General features: G+C 36.9%; 1 protein-coding gene across 1 annotated transcript in view; it reads left to right on the forward strand.

Annotated features, from left to right (window-relative positions):
* LOC150107540 (tetraspanin-9-like) overlaps window positions 1-26104 on the forward strand; it is a 176910-nt gene that overhangs the window by 64594 nt on the left and 86212 nt on the right. The window contains exons 2-3 of the mRNA XM_090391943.1: window positions 7801-7884; window positions 21060-21108. Coding sequence (XP_090248069.1) covers window positions 7801-7884; window positions 21060-21108 — 133 coding nt within the window. The remainder of the gene's footprint in view (window positions 1-7800; window positions 7885-21059; window positions 21109-26104) is intronic.

Consider the following 26104-nt stretch of genomic DNA (forward strand, 5'->3'; position numbering starts at 1 on the left):
TTTCTAATTTGTATATTCTCCTTGTGCTTAGTGAATAAAATGTTTACTTAATAGCAGATTTCATTTTTGTAAGCAGTTAAAATAACTTTTAGAAGGAAAAGAAGGCACGAACAGTTAAGTAAGATTTGAAGAAATGAAGATTTACAAAGCTGTTATCGTAAAGAATATCAATATTTCTCATGAATAAAGTTCTCATCGTACAATGAAAAAATAGACGGTAGGTCTTTTGGCCAGTCAAAGGTGAGGAGTTTCAAAGAACAGCGAACGTTACCGCATCCATACTTCTATCCAACTCACTCAGCAGTGTACTTAATCTGGAGTGATTAATCAGTTGAGTTAATTTAGAAAATGCTCACTGTGTGAGCATTTGTTTCTCCGAACACACACGCATTTCTCGTGTGTATAGTTGAACTTAAAAATAAGATTAAACAAATAATTGAATCTTGATTTTATTTATAATCCCCCCCCCCCCATTTAAACTTAAAAAAAATACTATGCAGAATATTCTGTTAGGACAAACTATTAATAACTTAGTTGATCCAGATAATTTTTTTATTTAAAACTATGTGGATAAGATTTTATCAGCATTACTACATTCCTTCAAGTCGTAGACACTAATAAAAATTACTGAAGATAATACCGCAAGTAATTTCTTTAAAACAGCTGATTAGCATCAGTGAACCATCGCTGCTTTCTAATCAACAGGTGGATTCGAATCCCACGCACGGATGTTTATGTGAAAGTCTTTCGGTTGCAGATGTTTGAGGTGGATATGGTACTATATCCCATTTGTGAGTGCAACTAATATCACATCCAAGTCCACACTGGAGTGATTCATTTAACTTTTGCAGTTTTTTATATTTAACAGCAAATGACTGCTCTGCCAACCCAGTTGCCCAAGTAGATAGCACAACTGCTCTCCAAACAACTAGAGTTCAAAGCCTACCTGGGGCATGAATATTGGTGAATGTCTTTAAGTAGTAAAGAAATTTCATTGTGTTTTAAACTAACACTGCGCTTACTTGGAGTGAAGTGGCTTGAAGGAGTAAAGTTTTGTCTAGGAGCAGGGAAGTTCTTGATTAATCCAACCTTTAGCCTACTCACAGTGCTAATAAAGCAAATGTACTGTTGGTTTACATCCTTTTGAGTGTGTAGGATTTAAATTTTTGTAAGATTTCGAGAAAAATGATCACTGTGTGTATGTATGCATGTATACACACTGTGATTGTTTTTGTGTGCATGTAATAATAAAATTATTTCGTTCCCTGTTTAAGGTGAATATGGTACTACATTCCTGTTTCATAGCAATAACAGGTTCTGGTTTCATCTACATAATAGTTTATTCTCACCTCCAGGGAGTTGAGGACTACACAAGGGATGCCAAGGGAAATAATCCTTCTTTCTCCCGTTTATCAGCATTTACACATTCCACATACTCCCTCGTAATGTACGTTACATAATTTCAATATTATTTTTGTTTCTTTTATTTGCACCATTTCCACAGCTTCATCTCCTCTGAACCCAGGAGACCAAATCTCTGCACAGTAGTCCAGATGCAATTGCATTAAGGCCTTGCAAAGAGGTCGGTTATATCCACATGGCTGGTAGATCTTAGTTGAAGTGAGCACTCAGTTATTTGAACAATCTCATCTGCTTCTGACACAAGAGTATTATCTGCATTTGCTAAAGTTATTTTTCCACATTCATTTTTTCTTTCACTTGCAGCATAGCAATAAAATTCTTCTGGGTTGCACCTGGTCTGCACAGCTAATTTCTTTTCATATTCCTATTTAGCTTTCTGTACAATACTCATAACCTTTCTGACTTTATAGATTTCATAATTCCTCTCGTTCTTATTCTCACGATATTCCTTCCACATATTATGGATCTTTTACTTAATACAGTTGCACGTCTATTTCACTTCCACCCATTTGTTCTTCGAACTCTAGAGATGCATTCATGTACTGCCTCATTTAAGCAACTTTTCACAGCTTCCTATGCATTGCTAATATCTTCCCATTCAGTAATTGATGTTATTGGATTAAAGGTAGTATTCTCTTGAGTTTGTCATAATTTCCAGTTTTGTAGTTCAGCATGTAATTGTCATTATTGGAAGAACATTCTTATAGTTGGCCACTTTCAGGATAGTAGGCCCCATAAAAGAACCTCCCAAAATTGCTTCTCGATATCCAGAAGAGAGCACTTTTTGTTAATAGAGTATCCTCTTTCATAGTTGTTCCAGTCACTTTCTCAGATTTTTATCAACCAGTTCAACCACGGTTGTTCCACGGTTCAACCACCCTCCATGCAAAAGAAACCACTCCTCACCATCTTGTGTTGCTTGTGTTTTTGCATGCTTAAAGTAAGTGAAGAAATGATGGAAGACAGTTCAACAGAACACATCCATGAAAATAGCTATTGAAATATGCTGGTTAACATGCATTCAGAATCTAGCTTTATCCAATGACTAAACCTCCAAGTGCCACTCAATAAATACATCAGTAGGTTCCTGCTTTCTTCTAAATATTACTTCTAAACATGTATTACTGATATGCTAAAGATTTTGTAACCTCTCCTCTGTGGAATTCATATACATAAACGTCAATCAGTCTTGCCCTTTATCATTCTTCCAATATTTCCCAGAAATAGTTGCATATCTAACATCTGCCAAACTCAGTATACAGATTAAACAGAAATGGAATCAAAACTGAACTTTTACTATATACCCATTTGATCAATTTGCTACATATCTGCTCATTTCTTACAGTCAGACTAAGGTTATCAAAATGGTGTCTTGTCAAAAGCCTTTGAAAAATTCACATAGAACATCATAATCAAAACTCACCTTTGTTGCTTTTGAATGTTTCACGAAATAATAGCAGGCTGGTAAAACGAGACTGTCTTTTGATAAAATATTTTTATTATTATTATTATTCATGACACCTCCAAGGAGTCCGAAGACTCGTCGCCAGAGGACACCTAATGTACGACTCTCCATCTCCCTACTACACAGAACCTCTACTACCAATCACCTACATCAACGCCATTTACTGGCCACATCCACCACCACAGCTAGTATTTTTTGTCTGTAAATTGCGTGTGTTCTGAAGATCCGATTTGTCTGTATGCGGATGAAAAATCAGAGTTTCCGGGAGAAAAAACCTTCTACTTCCGTATGAGATCGGCTAACTTGCCTTCAATTGAAAAAGTCCATATAAAGATTCCTCCCGTCATGACGAGAATCTAACTTAGGCCTTTTCTAATTGAAGGGTGCAACGTACCGTCGTTCTCCCAATTGCACTACGGATTATGATATGTTGAAAGAAATTGCAAATGGTTATAGTTTGCCATGATTCCAGTATAATTATGAGTATGAAAGTAAAACTTATTATGATTCAGGCCTCTGTGAGAGCACAAGGACCTCCCACGATGAGTCCTTTGACGTGGAATGACCGAGTCATTCCACAGTTCAGCCACCCTCCATGCAAAGAAACCACGCCTTCTTGCTCACAGCTTCCTTTTGCAACTTTCAGGGATGGCCCCCTTGTCCTTGCTCCCTCCCCTGTTTCACCAAGCGAAAGAACTTCCCAGTGTCAACCTTGTAACTACCTCCAAACAGTTTAAAAGTCTCAATCATATTGCCTCTCCTTCTTCTATCCACCAAATTCTGCAGTCAGCATTCCCTCAGCCACTCCCCATAACTAACATTGTAGAGTGCTGAAACCATCTTTGTTATCTGCCTCTGTATCCTTTCCACAGTTAACTTATCCTCTTCAACTCCTGGGGACCAAATTTGAGAACAATAGCCCAAGTGTTGTTCTGATGTAGATGTAGGTGATTGATAGTAGAGGTTCTGTGGAGATGGAGAGTTGTACATTAGGTGTCCTCCAGCGATGAGTCTTCAGACTCCTTGGAGGTGTCATGAATAATAATAATTCTGATCAGGATTTGACAACTCTTATCTCTGCAGGTCAGAGGCCTTCTCAGTATTGCAGCAACCTCTGGGTTACCTTCACCACCTTTGCAATATGTTCCCTGAACAATAAACATGACATCACAGCCCAATATATTAGTTTAATGATTAAATTAACATCATTATATGCATTAAAAAATAGTAGTGCTACTAATTTCATATATATTTTAGGATTTAAAAGATGGCTGATAATAGTAAGATAAGGCCTTGATTTTTAATGCACTGTGTTTGACAGTGTCATTCATGAAATGAGTCGTTTTGTGAATGTGGCTGTTAACTTCAGTATGTGGCTTTTTGTTAGTGTTCCAAAATTATGTGATGCTTTTCCTTTGTGGCAAGCTAGGCCTGATTTGCATCCCCCCCCTTCAATGTCCTTGGTATGTTCTTTCATTCAAATTTTGTGAGCTATTAACTATAAAACTGAACTATTTGATCTCTTTATGTGTAAAGCAGCATTTATGTAAGACAACCACAGCAAATTCCTTGGCTTTGGTTTCCTTAAATGTATTAAATGACTATCATTGAATAACTGCTTGAAATATAAGCCCTTAATAACTTCGCTGAATGTTTCCCAGACTTTCAGTACCCTTTTACTCCTGTCAAAATTTTGTAACATTATCATATCCCCCTCTCAGGCAAAGGCAATTTGGGAGAAGTTATAGTAGCATTTCATTCAAACATGAATAATTATAAAGGTATTATTTTTTTTTAACATCTGGTTATAATAAATTACAAATATGTCAAACATTTATTTTAAATTATTAAATACATTTTTAATTGTACAGATCCAATTTACAGACAGTAAAAGCAAAAATTATGAAATTAAACTTTTTTTTATTACTGAGAATTTAAATGCGATGAATGAAAATTGATTTTGTTAGGAAGAAGTTAGTTGGGTGAAATCTGGATCTGTATTTATTTTTAGCCATAGATGTGGCTCTGTTAAAATGACAATTTGTGACATAAACATGTATAAACATAAACTATGCACAGGTGGTGAAACAATCATCAAGGACTGTTAGTTTGATACAGATGATTCCAAAATTTAGTGGAGAGTTTCGGCTGCATGGTTGAACTACTTTTATGTATATGTTACCTCTAAAGTGCAGAAATCAGTTAATCTGCAGATTAGTTAGGTAATGTGCAGATTAACTAGGGTGATCCGAAAATTGTTCCATTTCTCAAATTACCTAGGTAATCTGCACATTACCTACTAGGCACTCGTTAAAGTGAAAATAAGATCTTTGCTGGAACAACAGCAATTAAAAAGCTATTAAAACAAAGAATCAAACGGTTTAAAATATTATTATTACAATTAAGGAAATGAATTTGCAAAATATATGATAAAATTATGTTTACTTATTAGTGCAATCTAAAGATTGGTGACACTTTGAATTACATAGCAATTGGTTTTTGCGACAAGCACACCTATTTGTGGTACATTTAGATTTACAGTCACATTTTCTGAAACCCTGCCCAGTACCAAGGGATTGTTTTATTGCTGTTTGACGTAAAGATATTTCTACATTAGGGACATCTTTCATTAAATATCTCTCTTTGCAAACACTGAATTCAGATTTTGAATACAATTGTTTTAAAATACCCGTTTTAGTACCAAGTTTATAAACGCCATCCTCTGTTTTACTAAGAACCACAGCTGAAATCGAGCGGGCATCAGTTTTTGGTCTGTCTACTTCCGGTACTTTAATTCTCACAGTGACACCTTTATCAACATTTGGGTACTTTGCATTAGAAACTGCTAACATTTTCTTTACTTGCTTTTCTTTTACTTCTCTTTTACTTTACTTGCTTTTCTTTACTTGGCTTCATCACGCTGTATTTTCTGATCCATATTCTTTTTACAGATGTTGCACAATACATACGATACCCTTCCTCTTTAGGATCTATTTCACCACAAATTACGTGAACAAACATGTCACACGATTTACACTTGTGAGCACCTGATGCTGCTTTTGAGCAAACAATACAGACCGTTTCTTGTATAGTCCTCTTTACAGACTCTGTACGAAACTGTGACGGCGATTCTGCTGAAGTTGAGGGTAATTCAGTGTTGACTTCTTCAACATGCAAAGGTGATTCCTTGGAGGTGCAGAGTAAGTGAATATTCTTCATAACTGTATTCTCAATCAACGGTATAGAAGGCAGTTTAAGATTACTATTGATAAATTCTTGTATTTCTATAGGCGATTCTGTAGAAGCAGGGGATAACGGAATGTCCTCTTGAGTAAGATTTGACTGTGATCCCATAATCACAGTTTCTTGTGAATCTTCTAATTTTTCAAGGTCTTCTTCAATATTAATCGAATGTAATACACTCTGTGGTATAATAGAAGAAGACAATCCCACTTTTGCAGGACAACCGAGCATGGACTTCTTTTAATTGCAGAATGATAGGCACGTTTCTTCATGAATTGTACAAATTGTACGCCCTCACTCCATTTGTTAGTTTGCTTATCAGCCATCCAAGTAGTGAGCATGTTTTCAATGTCTTGATTCGCTCGTTCTACACTTCCTTGATTTTGGCTGTGTAGGTTTGCCATTAACCATTTTGATTTCCGGCCACAACTGTGTTACACATTCTAAGATTTTATTACAAAATTCGTGTCCGTTATCAGAATGCAAAATACTTGGAGCGCCAAAAAGGAGAAAAATATCAAGCAATTTATAGGCTACTTCATCCGCCCATTTTGATGCGAGCAGCTTCAATACAACAAATTTTGTTAAGTGGTCTTGGTATACGAGGAGAAACTTAAACTTTCCATCTGGTTGAGATTGGTAATCGATGAGATCCACCTGGCATCTGCTTGAAATGCGATGAAATAATCGGCTTTACAACAATCCCTTTTTTCGCACTTTTTTGTTTTTGTTGACAAGGTTCGCATAAATCCAAAAACATTTTTATTTGGGCTTGGGTTATGTTTTTATAAAGTGTATTTAATTGCTTGATCATTCTGTCTCTTCCACCGTGGCCAATTGACAAATGAGTAGAATACAATATGTCAAACAATTCTTCGGCATTGACAAACTTTTTTTCACACTTTCTCGCTCATCTGACAACGACTCAATGAGTTTTTCACAGCCTTGTACAGTTAACACATCATACCTTTGAATTATTTGATAATCTCAAGATGATTCCTTCTTCTGGAAAACTTTTATTCGCTTTACATCGCGACGACAAGACACTGGCGAAACCAAACTAAAAGTGGAGGGAGAGGGGGGAAGGAGTAGGAAAAGGAAATAAGAGAAACAAACTTTTGAACTTTAACTATACGGAAGCCGTTAATGTGCACATTACCTAGGTAAAATGCTGAAAACTCTTGATTCCGTACGTTAACGGAGCAAATCAGTTAGTCTGCAGATTAGCTAGGTAATGTGCACATTAACGGCTTTCGAGCTTTAGCGGTAACATATATCTTCAATGCAAACAGTTCTAAGTGGTTGGAATGCGATATGCCATCAACCAGATGTGGTTCTAACAGAGGTCAGTTGATGCATGCCAAGAGATGCATTTTGTGTCCAACTTCCTTTTAGGTTATTTAGTTATTGAATATAGAATAGAACTACAGTTATCTATAACAATATGGAGATGAAAATACAAAACTAAAAAAAAAAAAAAAATGTTTAAATTCCTCATATCCCCCAAAAGGACCTTTTGCATATGGCCAGGGGTATATGTACCATACTCTGAGGAAACACTGACTTATCTAATAATGCAGATATATTGACTTTTAGGATTGAATACATTTTCATTTTTTGTTTTAAAGCTGTACTTAATGTTGAAGTTTTAAGTTTATGCTGTTTTGCAGTTGCTTGGCTGTGGTTTAATTGGAATTATATTATGGATTCTTGCTACTTCTCCAGCTGTACGCCAATTCTTTATAGGAACCACGGTATGTAAACAAAAGCATATCTGATTATTAGAATTCTATCTTTATATGCTTAGCTAATATTTTAAGCATTTCAAAAATTAAGTGAAGAACTTCTTTATCTAAATATTCCTATATTGAGAATTGAATTGCTTTAAAAGTAAACTATCACTAACATTCATAATCTGATAATAAAACATCAAAAGTGAAGTTGAAAAAATTCACAAAATGTTCTTTTGATTTGCCAGTAGAAGAATGAAAATGGTAGACTGATAACTGCTTCAGAAGATAGTTGAAGTGTTTAATGAACAGGTCAGAGTATTTCATCCTCACAAATGGTGTGTGATATCATGCAGAGTTTGAACTGGGGGGGGGGGGGAGTTGGAGTGGCTAGTTGTGGGTGAGGTGAGCAGATATGAGGAATTAGTCAACTACATGTTAATATGGCACAGAGACAATGATACATCACTGCAAATCTTAAATGTTTCAGGGAGTTAACAGCATCCTAACATACTTGTTTAAAAGTGCAACTCCTAAAGGAGTGAGAGGAGAGTAAAATTGTTCTTCACAAAGGTGAAAATGGTAGACTGAGGTTTCAGATTGAAGCCAATCTGTATATCTGAGTCAAGCTATTAGAAAAATTGTTGGTGAGGGCTAAGATCCAGATTTGGGCTGATAATAAGATTTTCTCCTTAACAAACCACACTATGGATATGTTACAGGAAAATTGTTTCAGCAAATTACTTTTAGCAATAAAATAAAATAAACATCTATATACTAAATGGGAAAGATGTCAGCAATACATGGGATCTTTAAAAAAATGTTTAAATGAGGCAGTATGTTAATGTATTCTTAGTTTAATGCATAAATAGGGTGGGAGTGAAATGGATATTCAACTTTCTTAAACAAGAGATCCATAAGATATATGGAAAGAATATTGCAAGAATAAGAGAGAGCCTTATGAAATATATAAGGCATAGGCCAGAAAAGTAAAGAGTATTGTGTGGAAGGCTAAATTGTAATATGAAAAGAAATTGGCTATGCAGCCTAAAGGCAATCCAAAAGAAATTTATTGTTCTTCCACATTCATTCTTTCTTTTGCTTGTGGCATAACAATAAATTTCTTTTGGATTGCCTTTAGGCTGCATGAGTTTGACACATCAATGGTCATGAGTTTGACACTAGAGAACCATCTGCATTCAATAGTTTGCAGATGGTTCTCTAGTGTCAAACTCATGACCGTTCACTTAATGAATGCTCACTTTGCTAAGATATTTCAACCAGGTGTATGTAACGTGGTGCACACTGCTACTGCTACACACTGGATGAACAGTTAGCAGTGCATGAGAATGAGGTCAAAGAGTTGTTGCATAACCTGGATAAGAATTTCAGAAGAATGTAGAAGATCTGAATAAAGAAATTACATGCTTGCATATAGTCCTTCACAGGACAAAGTGAGAGATTGAAAAGCTGCAGAAATGGCAAGAGAACAGTCGAACTGTTCTTTTGCCATTGATGCATAGGAAAAAAAGAGGTCAAAGGCAAAAGGAAAATTGTAAGAATAATTTATGACAATTCTATGATGAGGGAAGTTTTTCATGAAAGTGCTACAAAATCTTGTTTTCCTGGTGTGAAAATCACACCAGAAAGTCAGGAAAACTAAAGCAATTAGAGTAGGTGTGTGTGTGTGCGTGAAGGTCCATGAACCGAATTGGTGAATGGACAAAGATGTGGAATCTAGTCTCTCATCCAACAATATAGAATGTGGTAGTCAATTCAGAATGTAACGGGATTGGGGGCCTAAGGGATGCTACAGTTTCTGCATGCTAATGCTAGAAGCATCAGGAACAAAAGTGAAGAGTTTTTATCATTGGTTAGTGCAGCCTTGGAAAAAGTTATAGGCAATAAGTTAGTCTTGGCTAACAGCAGATGACATGATTAGAGGGGATAGAATGTGATGGATTTAGTATTTTCAGTGAAGATAGAGTAGATAGGACATGGAGTGGGGTACTGCTAATGATGATATCAGATAATTGCAGCCAACAAGATTAGGAGTCAGTCAGGCAGATGGCAGTTCTTTAGAGGCAATCTGCATGAGATTGAAGCCAATAGGACAAAATATAAATTGATCACTGCTATAGGCCTTGGTGGGCCAGGAATGATTGATGTTGAACATGTGCATCAGCAGATTAGTAAGAGTCATTATTATGGAGGACTTCAACTTTGGAGACATAGATTGGAAGGAAATGAATTTATTCACTTACTGAGAGATTACTTGAAGCAGAATATGATAGAGGATACTTGGGTATGAGTGTTGGATCTTATCATAGGATCAGAAGACCTCACTATAATGAAGGTACGTTGCCTCCAATTGGGGAAAGGAATCATGCGGTCCTGACTTGGGAGATAGCAAAACATGTGGAAATTCCAGTAAGAAGCGGTATATGTGGAACTATAAGGAAGGTGATTATAATGCACTTATAAGGCAGCTTGAAACAGTACCATGACATAAAGATTGGCAAGGGTAGGATGTTCACAGTGCATGGGGATAGTTGAGGGATATCTGGAGGAAGCAATATCACACTGTATACCCAAGGTCAGGAGGGTTTCAGGTAGGAGTTAGATGGACGAATAGTATCATTAAGCATGAGCTGTAAAAACAGAAAACGATGAGGGTATACAAGGGGAAAGATGACCAACTAACTCATGAACTGTACAAGGATCAGACAAAAAGTTGACCAGCATAAGGAAGGCAAAATCAGATTATGAGAAGAAATAAGACGAACAAGCAGAAGGAAATCCCAAAAACGTTTTTCATTATGTGGCAAGTAAAATGAAGAATGATTGTGGAAGGATAACTTTAATGAGTGCAGATGGTAGAGAAGTAACAGAGGCAAACAAAATTGTTGAGCTACTGAGTAATCATTATGCAAGAATATATCATCCAAGTGAAGATATTGTTATGACAGCGACTGATGTGAAAACAGAAGTTGATGAATTGAAGGTGTTAGCATTATTAAAGAATCTGAATGCAAACACAACTGTGGGATTGGATGGAATATCAGCTTGCATTTTAAGAGAATGTGTAGGGGAACTGGTGATGCCTTTGACTAGACTGTTTACTTTTAAGTTTCAAATCTGTCATAGGCCTAATAGTGGAAGGAGGGCAAAATAATTCTTTTGCATAAAGGAGGATCTAAGTCTATGGTAGCAAATTATAGACCAATCAGTATTTCAGTAGCGGTTGTAAAAGTACTGGAAAAATTGGTCAAAAAGAGAATTCAAAGAGAATGAGTAGATAAGAATGTGATACTTGGCATGGCTTCATGAAGGATGGGTCATGCCTTAGTAATCTGTTAACTTTTTATAATAGGGTGACAGCTGAGTTGGATAAAGGGAATGCCTACATAATACTGCTGTATTTTGCAGAGGTGTTTGACAGGATACCACATGGAACTCTTACACAAACTGCAACAAATGGAGGATGGATATGAAACTGGTGATATGTATAAAAAAGATGGCTGATGGAAGAGCAGAATCAGGAAAAGGCATGTGATTAGTGGTGTATCACGCTCTGTGCTTGGACCACTGCCATTTACTTTGTACATATAAGATATAGGAAATAATTTGAAGGGAAGATATTCAGTTGTTTGCTGATGATGCAAATTCAGGTAGAGTAATAGTTAATATTAAGGTAATATTACACTGTTACATCGAATTGTGGTTGTCTCGCATTTGTAACAAACTGTTTTGTTTGTGTGCATCTGAAGATGCTGGATATAATACCAGTGAAATATTAGCTTTTAAGTTAATAAATAGTTATTTTCTTATCTATCTGTGTTTGCATCAATACCATTTAAATCCAATTCAACATGTGTGACAAACACAAAAGCCTATCCATGCATTTAAATATTCTTCACGGAGATAATATTATACACAAGGCACAACGATACGGTAAGTGGAAAGTAAAATTGGCACGGCAACTGAACAGGTTAGCCTTCTTAAAAAGGTGCCGAGATAACAATTTGATACTTAACTGTATAAAAATTAAGAACAAGTGTCACTCAGCCAAAGCCCAACGTATTTATAAACGAGCGAGTTTAGCACTATTACGGGAACAGATATACGCTACTCGCCGAGAACTTTCAAAAATAAATTCTTCCATCAGTGCAATACATGATATACTTTCTGACATTTTGAACCTGGAGCTATGGGATATCCTGGAGAGAATCTTAGACTCTACAGCCAATAAAGAATTCATTAAAGTTAAAAACTGGCACCAGAAGAAATTTGAATTCCTCCATCAATGCAGTGCTATGCAGCGGCTGCAATTACATCAAGATGGCGTCGTTGTGAACTTATCATTAACCTTAACTAAAGAAGTCACGAGTGCATTAAGTCGTGGACACAATTTTGCCGTTACTTCTAAAGAAGTTCCAAAAATCAAAATAATGGCTTCCATTGAATGTGGAATATACAACCTGCCTCCAGCAATAGCCAATAATATTAGATTAGACATGACTAATTATCCTAAACCATTCTAAGCCTCCCAAAAATAATATCCCACATAAAGAAATAATGGCTCTAAAAGAGCTACGCAATAATAACCACATTACAATAACCAAATCAGACAAAGGAAACGCATCTGTAGTAATGGATACAACAGAATATGAAAGCAAATGCACACAATTCTCCAAGACCGGTCAACATATCAAATCATAAATCGAGATCCCACCAACTCACAAAAGAATAAGGTGTGCAAGTTATTGAACAAAGTCGCTTCCTAGCCAAAAGAAACGGTCAAAAAACTCAAACCCTTTCATGTTAAAACTCCCAGAATATATGGAGCTCCAAAAATCCACAAACAAGGTACACCTTTATGCCCTATTGTAGATAGTATAAACAGTCCTACATATAAACTAGCTAAACATTTAGCCAAACTACTAGCCACTTGCACAAACAATTCTCCCTCTTTTGTTAAAAATTCTACCCACCTAAAAAGTATTTTAGAAAACCGCACCTTAAATAGTTCAGACCTAATGGTGAGTTTTGATATTACCTCACTATTTACTAATGTACCATTGACTGAAACACCTAACTTACTAAATTCACAATTTTCCCCCTAATATATTTCAGCTATTTAAATTCACAGTACAGGCAGGTTATTTTACATGGAAAGGGAAAATATACAATTAGATGGGACAGCTATGGGAACCCCCCCCCCTTTCTACCCCCTTATCCAACTTCTACATAGAACATCTGGAAAAGCTAGCTATCAACACGGCCACTCTCAAACCTAGTTTCTGGCTATGCTGTGTTGATGATGTGTTTGCTATTTAGCCACATGGAATAGACACATTGAATAAATTTTTAGTGCATCTAAATAGCCAGCACCCTAAAATCCACTTTACAATGGAACTAGAAGCCAATGACTGCCTGCCTTCCCTTCCTGGACACACTAATCACATGTCTTCCAGAAGGTTCCCTATCATTTTCAGTTTATAGAAAACCCACACATACAAGGAGATATTTACACAAACAATCACACCATCACCCTTCTCAACAATATGGTATCTTAAAAACACTAACCTATAGAGCTAGAACAATCTGTTCCAATGACATTGCTCACACTGCTGAACTTTCTCACCTATGCCACACCTTCTTAACCAATGGCTATAATCCCCATAAGATAGATAAAATACTAAATGCTACCCAGAAATCCCCCCCACTATCTACCACAGAAGACTACAACAAAACTATCACCATCCCGTACATTAAAGGCACATCTGAAAAGATACTAGGGTGCTTAGCAAACACCGTCTGCGCACCGTATTTAAACCTTATGTGAAATTGGCCACTCTCATCTGCTCACCTAAGGACAGATTCACTCACATCGAGGAGTCTATGAAGTGCCCTGTTCTTGTCACCAAGCCTACTACGGACAGACAGGAAGAACTGTGGACATCCGCCTCAGTGAACACAAAAAATATACCTGGCACTTTCGCTATGGTAAGTCGGGTCTGGCAGACCATGCTTTGGATACCCCAGCACACATGATCAATTGGGGAAAAAAAAAAAAAAAAGTACTGCACAGAAGCTTCTACAAGTCAGAGAGAATTGTTTCTGGAATCAATAGAAGCTTTAAAACATACTCCAAACCTTAACAAGTATGGCTGTATAAATCTACCAAAGATTTGGAAGACAGTCATCCTAAGACTAAATTAATATTTATTTATTTTTTTCAAAACTTTGGACTGCTATATTTTTTTCAAAACTTTGGACTAATGTTTTTTAATACATATAACTTAGATGGTGCCATATTAGGACTTTAGTCTTGTGTTGCACGCTGCAATTACTTATACTAGCCCCCACTGTTACACCGAATTGTGGCTGTCTAGTGTGACAAACTGTTTTGTGTGCTCTGAAGATGCTGGATATAATACTAGCGAAATATTAGCTTTAAAGTTAATAAATAGTTATTTTCTTATCTATCTGTGTTCACCTCAATACTGTTTAAATCCAATTCAACAAGTTAAGGTAATGTCACACAGTCCATACAAAGATAGCATATGGGCAAAACAATTGATGTTGATTTAATGTGGAAAAGTGAAAAAGATTTAATGTGGGAAATCTTGTATCTTCCTAGGGATACAAAGATTACATGCTGCATACCACATTGAGGAAACTATACTCCAGGAAATTGAAGCCAGGGATTTGGGGTAATAGTAGATAGTTGAAGTTTGTTAGAGAGGATTTCGGATGGACTGGAAAGTGTACAAGATTGGTGGAAACATAATTCAAAAGTAATCCTGAGCTGTGCAATCGAGGTGCTTGGTGAGACATCTGGAAAGATTAGAGAGCAGAAGGAGGGAGTGTTGGTGGTGGAATAATAACGTACAAGTGGCAGTGACAGCTAAGAGGAAGGCAAAGCAGAAGTGGGATGAGTCAAGAGTGGAAGAGAACAGAGAGGTGTACAAAGAGAGAAAGCAAGAAGCCAAGAGAGTTCTGGCACAGGCGAAGGCCATGGCATATCAAGATCTGTATGATCAATTAGAAACAAAGGAAGGACAGAGAAAAATTTACCAACTAGCGAAATGTAGAAATAAAGCAGCTAAGGACATCTTACATGTGAGGCAGATCAAAGATGCTGAAGGAAGAGTATTATGGAGGGATGTGGACATAAGAAACAGATGGAAAATATACTTTGAGGGACTTCTGAATGAGGAAAATGCAAGGACTCACAGAGGAGATGGGCAGCCTTCTGAGGGGATGGTGCAGAACATCAGTAGAATGGAAGTGACGGAGGCCATGAAGAGGATGAGGAATGGAAAAGCGGTGGGCCCCGACAGAATTCCAGTGGAGGCATGGAAGGCACTGGGGGAAGAGGGAATTGACCTGCTGTGGGACCTGTTCATGAAACTTTGCCAACAGGAAAATATACCTGAGGAATGGAGGGAGAGTACTCTTGTTCCCATCTACAAGGGTAAAGGGGATGCACAAGACTGTAAAAATTACAGAGGAATAAAGTTGATGTCCCACACAATGAAGATCCTAGAAAGGGTTCTTGATGGTAGATTGAGGGAGGAGGTGGAGATTGCAAAGGAACAATTTGGCTTCGTGCCTGGTAGATCAACAACAGATGCTATCTTTGGGTTACGACAGATGATCGAAAAATATCGAGAGAAACAAAGGGAGCTACATCTGGTATTTATTGATCTGGAGAAAGCATACGATAGAGTGCCAAGGCAAGAAGTCTGGAGGTGTCTGAGGGAGAAGAAGGTGCCAGAGAAATATGTCAGGTTGGTGCAGGAAATGTACAGAAATGTGAAGACAAGTGTTCGGACCTGTTTGGGACAGACAGAAAGTTTTCAAGTAACAGTTGGCTTGCATCAAGGGTCAGCATTAAGTTCGTTTCTGTTTCATATTGTGATGGAGGTGGTAACAGAGGAGGTGAGAGAAGATGCACCTTGGACAATGTTGTATGCAGATGACATCTTGCTGTGTGTAGATACAAGAGAAGAAGCGGAAACTAAACTGGAAAGATGGAGAAAAGTACTGGAAGAGAGAGGTATGAGACTGAGCAGAAGTAAGACAGAGTATATGTGTTGCGCAGTGGGCGGTGGCCAGGAGACAGACCTGGAGCTGGAAGGAAATGTCATCAGGAAGGTGAGAGACTTTAGATACGTAGGTTCAACAGTGGAAGAAGATGGAGGAGGTGAGAAGGAAGTGGGATGCAGGATACAAGCAGGTTGGAGGAACTGGAGGGAGATGGCTGGAGTGTTATGTGATAAGAGGGTGCCGATCAATCTGAAAGGCAAAATTTATAGGACAGTAGTGAGGCCAGTTATGACATATGCTATAGAAACTGTGGCCCTGAGGAAAAATAACATCAGCAGGATGGAAGTAGCAGAGATGAGAATGCTTAGGTGGATGTGCGGTGTGACCAGAAAGGATCATCTGAGAAATGACTATGTCAGGGGAACAGTGAAAGTTACGAACTTAGGAGCGAAAATACAGGAGGCAAGGTTGAGATGGTTTGGTCATGTGATGAGGAGGGAGGACGAATATGTGGGAAGAAGGGTCATGCAGATGGATGTGCAAGGAAGGCAGAAGCATGGGCGGCCAAAGAAGAGATGGAGGGAGCTGGTAGAAGAGGACTTGAAGATGAAGAACTTGGATGTGGTGACAGCCCAAGACAGGAAGGTGTGGAGGAGACTCATAACAAACAGTGACCCCACTTAAGTGGGAGAAGCTGCAGAAGAAGAAGAAGTAGATAGTTGAAGTTTAGAGGGCATATTGCTAAAGCAGACAAGGTAGCCCACAGGATTACTTCATTATTGAAGAACACATTAACGAGCAAAGATAAGGGAGTTATCATTCCTATGTATAAAGTATTGATATGACCACATCTGAATTGTGCTCAGAACTGGTCACCTGGGTTTCATGGGAATGACGAAGTGGTGGAGAGGATCCAGAAGCAAGTGACCAGTATGTTGAGTGGGGCAGAACAAGAGGTGATTCCTGGAAGTTGGCTACAAGTGTGATTAGTAAGGGCACGAGGACTAGATTTTTCGCTTGGAGAGTGGTGAATGAATGGAATGGGTTACCTTAGTTGTGAGTGCTTTGTCTGTTTAATGGTTTCAAGGAGAAGTACAATAAACATTGTGTTTATAGTTTGGGTCTCCTGCAGTGAGTTTTAGGACTCCATGGAGATGCCTGTGCAATAATAATTTGGCAATAGGGACAGATGGAATATCAGCCAGTATGCTAAAGGAATGTTCAGCCTGAATTGGCTGGATCTTACACATGTTTGTATATCTTGAGCTCAGCTCAGGAATGATATTACAGGAATGGAAGGAATGTATGATAGTACCATTGTATAAGGATGGTGCAAAAACTGATGTCTAACTATTGACTTATCAGTATCTCTGGTGTTGGTGGTAAAGATTTTAGAGAAGTTGGTAAGAACTCGCATAGAGAAATAAGTAGGCAAATAAGCTATAATCTGCAAAGAACTGCATGAGTTTACTAAAGGAAGGTCATGTTTTAGCAATTCGCTCATATGTTATAACAATCTTACTGCTGAGTTGGATAAAGTAAATGGATACACTATATGATAATGATATTAAATAAATGGATATGGATACACTATATGATAACGATACAAAGTAAATGGATATGGATACAATCATTATGCAAGAATATATGATCCAACATTAATGATAATGTTGGATTTTGCTAAGACATTTGATAGGATATCACATGAAAGGCTGTTGCATAAACTAAAGAATATGGGATTGGAATATAAACTGTTGACTTGGATAAGTGGATTGTTGACAGACACATGAAAATGGTATATGGTGGATGTTAATCTGCCAGATTAAAGTTTGACTAGTGGTGTACTTCAGGGGTCAATCCTTGTGCCATTGTTATTCAATCTATATGTTAATGACATTAGGGAGGGTCAGATAAGAGCTATGCAGTTCTTTGCTGATGATGCAAAGATAGGAACGTAAATCAGGGATGTTACTGATATCCATCACTTATTGAATTAGCTGAATAGGCTGTAAATCAGAGGATAATTGCAATGAGTAAATGAAAATAGCTGTCAGTTTAATGGTAGTAAATGCAAAGTTATTTGCTTTGGCATGAGATTTCCAGTGGCATATTACATTAGCTCGATTATGCTACATGAAACTGAGGCTAGAGATCATGGCATAATGGTGGATAGGAATTTGAAGTTCAAAAGCGACATGGAAAAAAATTGCAAATACAACTCAGAGGATAATTGCAATGCTGAAGCAAACCTTAACATATAGGGATAAGGAAGTAGCTTTGTTTCTAAGGCCTTGATGTCCCTAATGTGCAGATTTGGTTTCCCGGGTTCCAAGGTGATAAAGAATCTGTGGAAAAGGTGCAAAGAAGAGTTACAAAGCTTATATTGGAATTATGGGATTTAAATTATGAGGACAGATTGAGTATGTGTGTTATAGACTTGTTATAAGAAAGGTGAGGGGAGAACATGGGCATCCATAGAAGTTTGTTTGTTTGCAGCCAGGTAAGAAATAAATGCTAGTTTTGCTCTCACAGAGCAGCGAGTGGAATAATTTGTTTGTTGAACTAGTGCATCTAGTGTGAATGAGTTTAAGAGAAGTTATGACAGCTCATTTGGGTGATATATAGCCTCCCTTGATGAGTCCTTGACTCCATGGAGGTCTTAGATAATGTTTATGATAGTGACAAATGTGTGGACAAAAGGGTGCAATAAATAGTAGTATATTTAGATTTTGCAGAATCCTTTGCCACATGACAAAGTGATGGTATGAAATTGGAACATATGGGATTGAATAAGAGATTATTGTTGAATTGGAAATTGGCTGTCCGATAGGGTGTGCAGCTAGGTATTTTAGTGGTGTGCAGCTAGGTATTTTTGGACCATTGTTTAACAATATTGGGAGAGGTTAAATAGGAATATCGGATAGCTATTCATGCAGTCAACCTCATATAGATTTTCATTTTCCTCCAACTTTGGCAATAATTTTCTATGTGCCATTCTGTCAAATGCCTTTTTGGTAATAGATCTAGAAACCCTATTCTAGAGACAAAAATGGTACTTTTGTCATACTACTTTGTACACCATTAAGCAGGATGACTGATCTTTCACTGGATGATAAAAAAATCATCTACCTAATGACATTCATTTCCATCCATGCCATGAGGTTTCTACTCATAACCTGGAGTTTCAGAATGCTCTCCGCTTGGACATCCAGCATAGCCTAGCCACATCCATACACATGGGAAATACTTGTTCTTCAAGAATTGGAGTAGTTGATAGTATGGGAGCTGCGGAAAGAATTCTTATTACTCAAAACTTCTAATATGTTGTAAGACTATATGAAGTAGCTAGTATGATTAGGTTTTCAATAAAGAAAGAAAGATAGCCATTAGATTTTTTTTTCCTCTAGTGGTAAATGGTAAATCTGGTACTGAGTACTGACATAGTGAAGTCTGAAATTCAAGTAGTTAGCAGCTCCACAGGAGGAGATCAGAAAAAGCATATAGAAATCTTTCGGTTTCTAGTAGAAAGGGTCAAAGTGAAATTAAAAATAGAACTATAAATTAATTAACTGCAAAATGTCATGTAATAGTTTATTAAATATTTATTATTACAAATAGTACTTTTCATGTTTAAACACAGAAAACATTACACATAATTTACTTGATCAACATATATTGAACAAGACCTACAGGTTATGTTAGCAAAATTTGATGGAATTCCATTGCACTGACACCATCTTATGAAAAGACAAGTGTTCAGGAAATGGCAATACTCAAGCAACTGGTGGTGTCCAAATTGTGTGATCCAATAAGATGCATAATAAAATTTTCAGTGTTTAAATAGCACATGCTGGAAACGAGAATTCTTTTCTATTTCCACTGGATTTCTATACAGCAGAATTGAGTAAACTGATGTTGGATAGCCATTGCTTGTGTTATTGAATTTATCAGAAAAATAGGAAACGAGAGAGAGAGATATGGTGGATGCCAGTTCTGCTGAACAGCACTGATGAAAATATTTATACAAAAGACTAAGAGTCTGAGAAAGGAGTCATTGATTAACTGAACTGCCCTTCTGAACAGCTTCAAGAATTTTCAGGTTATAGGTGCACCACTACAACCAAAAAATGTGAGAACAGTATTCCAAAGATTGGATGGATGTGGGATTTGTTTATAGTAAGACAGCTAAAAAGTAAAATCTTGAGAGGAAAAAAAAAATGGATGGTGCATTTTTTGGAAGCCAAGGATGCTGTAGAATTTTTTGTGCTACAAAAGGCTAATGATAACACTTATTTTTGAGCGATTTGGTTTTGACCATCAAGTTGAGTATTATGAAAAGTAGAGGGAGAAAAACTAGTTTTTCTCTCCCATCCATACAAAAGACAAAATTGTGTTTTGAAAGCATTGAAGGTGACTAGATTATCACCCCATTGAAAGATATAGAGATTAGCATTTAGGACATTTATTGTGTAGGTCTTGAAACTTGATGTTTGAGCACTGCAAGGTTTGTCATATGAGTAGGATAATTGAAAGTGCTGTCATCGGCAAAACTGGATTGGGTTAGAGGTCAGAATGAGTAGGTCATTTATGTATATGAGAAAGTGTGAGTGATATAAGTCCTAAGAAATGCTTGCATTAGTAGAAAAATCTGAAGAGAAAACTTGCCATTTACATGCAGTGATTGATGAGAAAAGTTGGTCATCCAAATTACAAAGGGTGGAAGGCAGATCATTAGATGACAAGTTGCTAAGAAGCTCTCAGATGTGATTTGGACAAGTGCCTCTGTAAATTTTAGCTTGAATTTTTTAAGCAGTTCATCTCTTGTTGAAACATACACATAGATTTTGAGATTCCATTACACCAACACAGGGTTAACTAAAAACACTTGCTTCTTTTGAAGGTCAGCAATCATCTGGTACGATGTTAAGTTTGCAGTTGTAATTCATTAATTAAGGTCATTTAATTAATTAAACAAGTACACATTTCTGTGAAATTCTTTTTCAGAAAAATCATTAGACATTCATATTTTCTCTGCTAACAAACATTTGTTCATAAAACCAGATTCATAGACTTTTTGTCACTAAATATGAGCTTTTTGTTAGAATATCAAATTTGATTTTAATTTAATTTTTTTCCTCCAGATTGTGACATATGTCGTGCTTGTTCTTGGAACCTTATTATTTACCAATGGTAAGTACTATATCTGCTAGACTATATATGTGTGTGTGTGTATGTCTTGCCATATAAACTTATATTATGCACTAGTGATGAAGTTTTTAATTTTTTTATATCTTGTACTTATTTGATTTTCTCTACCTCAGGACAGCCAACAAAAATGTTCAAAGTAGTAGTTGTGCATCATTAATAAGCATTAGTCATAATGAAATTTAAACTTGGCCTACCATAGATAATGTGGAGCCTTTTTTAAATTGCCATGCCGATGAGAACAGCACAGTTACAGGATTCCAAAATTTGTCATTCGTATCACTTCCCCATTTCTATCCTTCTGGAAAATTATATATCCTTCTATTTCTATTCCTGACATCACATGAAGGCAAGCATTAATGTACATGAAGTGTCTTGATAGATTAAAATAGAGTGATTAGAAATGGGAGCAAGTGTTGGGACCTTAATAGAAGAACTTAGGCAGGAGTTAGTGAAAATGAAACGCGAAATTAAACATCTGGAAGAGGATATTAGCAATCTAAAGAAGATTGCTGATGATAATGTGAAGTCGGTATTAAGAAAGAATCAAACGATAGTCTATGTAATTTTATGGGAACTAGATCATTAGAGGTGTGATGACTGACTGACTGATTTTCTGGAAGGATAGAAATGTGAAAAGAGGAAAGAAGTGCTGTTAATGTTTGCAGAGGAATTGTCTGCAAAGCATGGGAGTTAATAGTGTATGCACAGATTTTGAATTTGTGTGGTGAAGTTAAAATAAACAGGTTAGTATATTTGATAGGATGCTGTTATAGGCCAGGGAATGCAGAGAATACTGATTGTGAAATGTTTAGGCAAATTAGTTGGGCATGTAAAAATAAGGTGATCCTGATGGGAGACTTTAATTACAGGAATCTAGAATGAAAGAAGGAGATGGTGTATGGGAACAAGCAGAGTGAATTTGAGAGACAAGTATCTTAAGCAGCATGTGGTTGAAGCAACTAGAGGGTTTAATGTTTTGGATTTGGTGATGTTGACACTGCCGCTGGTTGGTGAGAGCGATCATGAGGTGCTTGTTTGGAAAGTGATGAAACAAGAAAAGGTTACTGCTAAAAATGGATATATGTGGAAGTATAAAGCAGGTGATTATAGGAAGCTCTGTAGTCAGTTAGCATCAGTACATTGGGTAGAAAAGTTGAGTGCAAAAGATGTCAACAATGCATGGAAACTCACAAGACAGTATCTGACAAAAGCAATGTATAACTGCATACCAAGGGTTAAGCAAGTAAATAGAGTAGGAGTGAAATGGATGAACAGTGAAATCAAGCAAGCTGTGCTGGAAAAGAAAATGCTATGGAGGAGGTACAAGACAGTTGGTGGTGATTGGATCTGTAAGGAGTATAATGTGCAGGCTAGAAAGGTGACGAGCATGGTAAAGAAAGAAAACGAAGTATGAGAGGAGATTGGCTGGTTAGGCCAAGGTTAACTCAAGGAAAGTTTTTCACTATATGGCAAGCAAGAGAAAGAATGATTATGGCAGGCTAACACTGGTGGATAGTCATGGCAGCAGAATAACAGCTGCAAAGGATATAGTGGAATTATTGAACGAGCACTTTATCAGCATATATCATACTCGTGTAAATGATGCTGTGCAATATATAGAAAGGAGGCAGGTATTAGGAGAATTGGAAGTGAAAGAATCAGGTGTATGTTGGTTGGGTTAGATGTTAATAAGGCTGTAGGAATGGATGACATATCAACACATATTCTTAAGAAATGTGCAACACAGTTGTCTGTCATTGACCTGGTTATTTAATGAAAGTCTTGCAGTGGATAGGTCTCCTAATGAGTGGAAAGAAGGCAAAATAGTACCACTCCACAAGCATGTTTTTAGGACAGAAGTCTCCAATTATATACCAGGTCTGTATAACTATGGTTGTGGTCAAGGTGTTGGAGAGACTGGTGAAGAATAGAATATAGGATTGTATTGATGGACATAGTATTCTTTATGATGGGCAGCATGTGTAAGGGATAGATCCTGTTTTAGCAACTTACTTGCATTTTATGATGAGGTAACGAGTGTATTAGATAAGGGAGAATCATATACAGTGATATTCTTGGACTTTGCAAAAGTGTTTGATAGATTACCACATGATCAGTTGGAGTACAAGCTGCCGAGGGTGGGAATAGATAGCATATTGGTTAGATCAATGATTTTCAACCTTTTTCATATGGCACAATTACACTAATTATTAAAATTCTGTGGCACACTAAAAATATATTCTTTTCATTTTTTTGACAATCTGGCAAAAAATAGGCATAATTTTGATTGATTTACACACAGATATTAATAATAGTAATTACTTATCCTTTTTGCTCCAAAAATAAATAATGCCAAATTACGACATTATTTCTTTAAATTACTTTGTTTTCACAAATTTCGCGGCACACCTGAAGACTTCTCATGGCACACCAGTTGAAAATCGCTGTGTTAGATGGATCGGAGATTGGCTCACTGAATGATAACAGCAGGTTGTGTATGATGGAGCAGTGTCTCAAAAAAGGAGGATAACCAGTTCCGTGGCTAGGGTTCTGTTCTTGAACCACTGGTGTTTAATTTGTTTTCAAATGATATATCATGTGGACTGACTGTGGATCTTCAGTTGTTTTCTGATGATGCAAAGTGGGAAGAATTATAAGTAGCACTGCTGATGTTAATTCCCTTCAGGAAGATTTGAATAGACTTTTTACTTGGACAGAAGAGTGTGGTTTAGTTTTACTATCAATAAGTTCCAGGTGTTGCATTTTGGAGTGCAGAAATGAAATCCAAAGCGGTGTACTGCAGGAAGTGGATGAGATTAGAGATTTAGGAGTGATGGTTGACAGTAGACTGAAGTTTAGAGGGCACTTTGCTCGTGTTGCAAAGGCTGCATGTCATAGTGCTGCTATGATAAGAAGTACCCTAACATGTAGGGTTAAGAAAGTAGTTGTGCCACTGTATAAAGCACTGGTCAGACCACACTTGGACTGTTGTGCTTAGATCTGGTCACCTGATTTTCAATGTGATGTGGAGGCATTGGAGAGGATCCAGAGGCTAGTGATGAAGACAATATCAGGACTTTGGACTGCTGATGAAAAAATGTGGATTGCAGAGTTTGGTGGATAGGAGGAAAAGAGGTGATATGATAGAGATATTTAAGTTAGTGAGAGGATTTTATCTGGATTAATCTAGATGAAATTATTAAAAGAGTAGAAGGCGAGAGGGGGAAAAACCAGAGGTCATCCCTGGAAGTTATGTAAGAGTGTTGTGAAGAGAGGTGTGAGTAGATTTTTTACATTTAGGATTGTCAGTGGATGGAATGCATTACCATGCTAATGCAAGGAGTGTTAAGGATTTTAAGATTCAATATGATAAATATGTTGTCGTTTGAATGAACCTCCCATGATGAGTCTGCCAACTCTATGGAGTGTGTAATAATAATATCACATAAAACAATGATGTATTCATATTATGGTGTATACAAGGTGTATGCTGACAGGTTGATCTCATGACCAATCTGTTAGTAAATATTGTATTACTCACCTGTCACAGATATCACCTGCCTGAAATGCATGCGGGATGTTTCATCACATAGTAAGTCCATTGTTGATTATTAGATAGCACAATTCCTAGGAAGAAAATGAGACTTCTGAGAGTTACACATGTTTGACTTCATATGCTACCCATTTGTGTAAGTTTATCATGTAGTTATGGTAAACAATACAAACTTTCATGCCCAGATGTAAGGAAAAAGATTTGATTTGCATTTGACATAAAATATAAGGAAAGTTGTTTGAATGGCTAGGTGAAATTTTCCATATGTATTGCTTAGGAATTCACTGCTTTGTATTCTCTGTCCCTCCTGATTTTAACTCCAAGAACAATTATGAAAGTCAAGCAAAGAAATAAGTTATATACAAATAAAGGGGTAGACCCCCCCCCCTTCCTCCGCCTTTCAGATTCAATTCACAAATATTACTTGGTTTTAGTTCCATCCTCAATGTTTATTTCTACCTTCTGCCTACAAAATTACACCTACTTTTTCTAAGAAGCTCAAATTTTCACTTTGTTCAAGCACTGCTCATCTCATCATCGTCATCATCAAATTCCTGCCATGTACCCTCAAGGGGTGTACAGGATATGACAGTACTATATGAAAAAATTACATCATTACTAACTTCCTATCTACAATTTTCCTCCAAATCAGTCTGTTACTTGTCAAGACTCCAACATTATCAGATCTTATATTTCTATCCTCTAAGGCACTTTGTACCGTATCAATCCACCTATATCTTGGTCTTCCTCTGGGTCGTTTTCCTGCCAACCTGGCAGAGAACACTTGTTTTGCTAATCTTTCCTCTCCCATTCTATTTAAGTGACCATACCATCTGAGATTAGCTCTGCTAACACATTCCTGGATGCTGACAATGTCAAGTTCTTTCCTAATATCCTCATTTTTAATATGATATTGCCATTGATGCCATCTGTTCACGCCTCTAATCTTTCTCAGGACTCTCATATCTGCGGTCTCTAGTCTTTGGTCAAGTGTTTTACTTCTGACCCAGCTCTCACATCCATAAGTTAAAATTGGTTTGAACACAGTCTTGTATACAGCTAATTTAGTGTTCTGACTAATTTCTTTCTTATTCCATATGAATTTATTCAATTGACTTCCCACGATACCAGCTTTGCTGATTCTGTTGTCTATTTCTATATTTAGTTTACCATCTTCAGTAAAAATTGTGCCTAAGTAGCTGAAATGTTTTACTTGTTCCACAGGTTCTCCATTCACAACACAGTTGACATTTTCAATGATTCTGCCTATTTTCATTGTCTTTGTCTTTTTATTGCTGACCTTCATACCATATCTATTACAACAGCTATTCAATTTAGTCAGAGAATCTTGCAGACTTGTAGCGGATTTATTTAGAAGTATAACATCATCCGCATAAAGCAAAGAGCTGACATTAACATCTCCAA

The sequence above is a fragment of the Typopeltis vanoorti genome, chromosome 4, assembly GCF_054136105.1.
Source record: "Typopeltis vanoorti isolate ZY-2024b chromosome 4, IOZ_Tvanoo_1.0, whole genome shotgun sequence".
Lineage (NCBI taxonomy): Eukaryota > Metazoa > Arthropoda > Arachnida > Uropygi > Thelyphonidae > Typopeltis > Typopeltis vanoorti.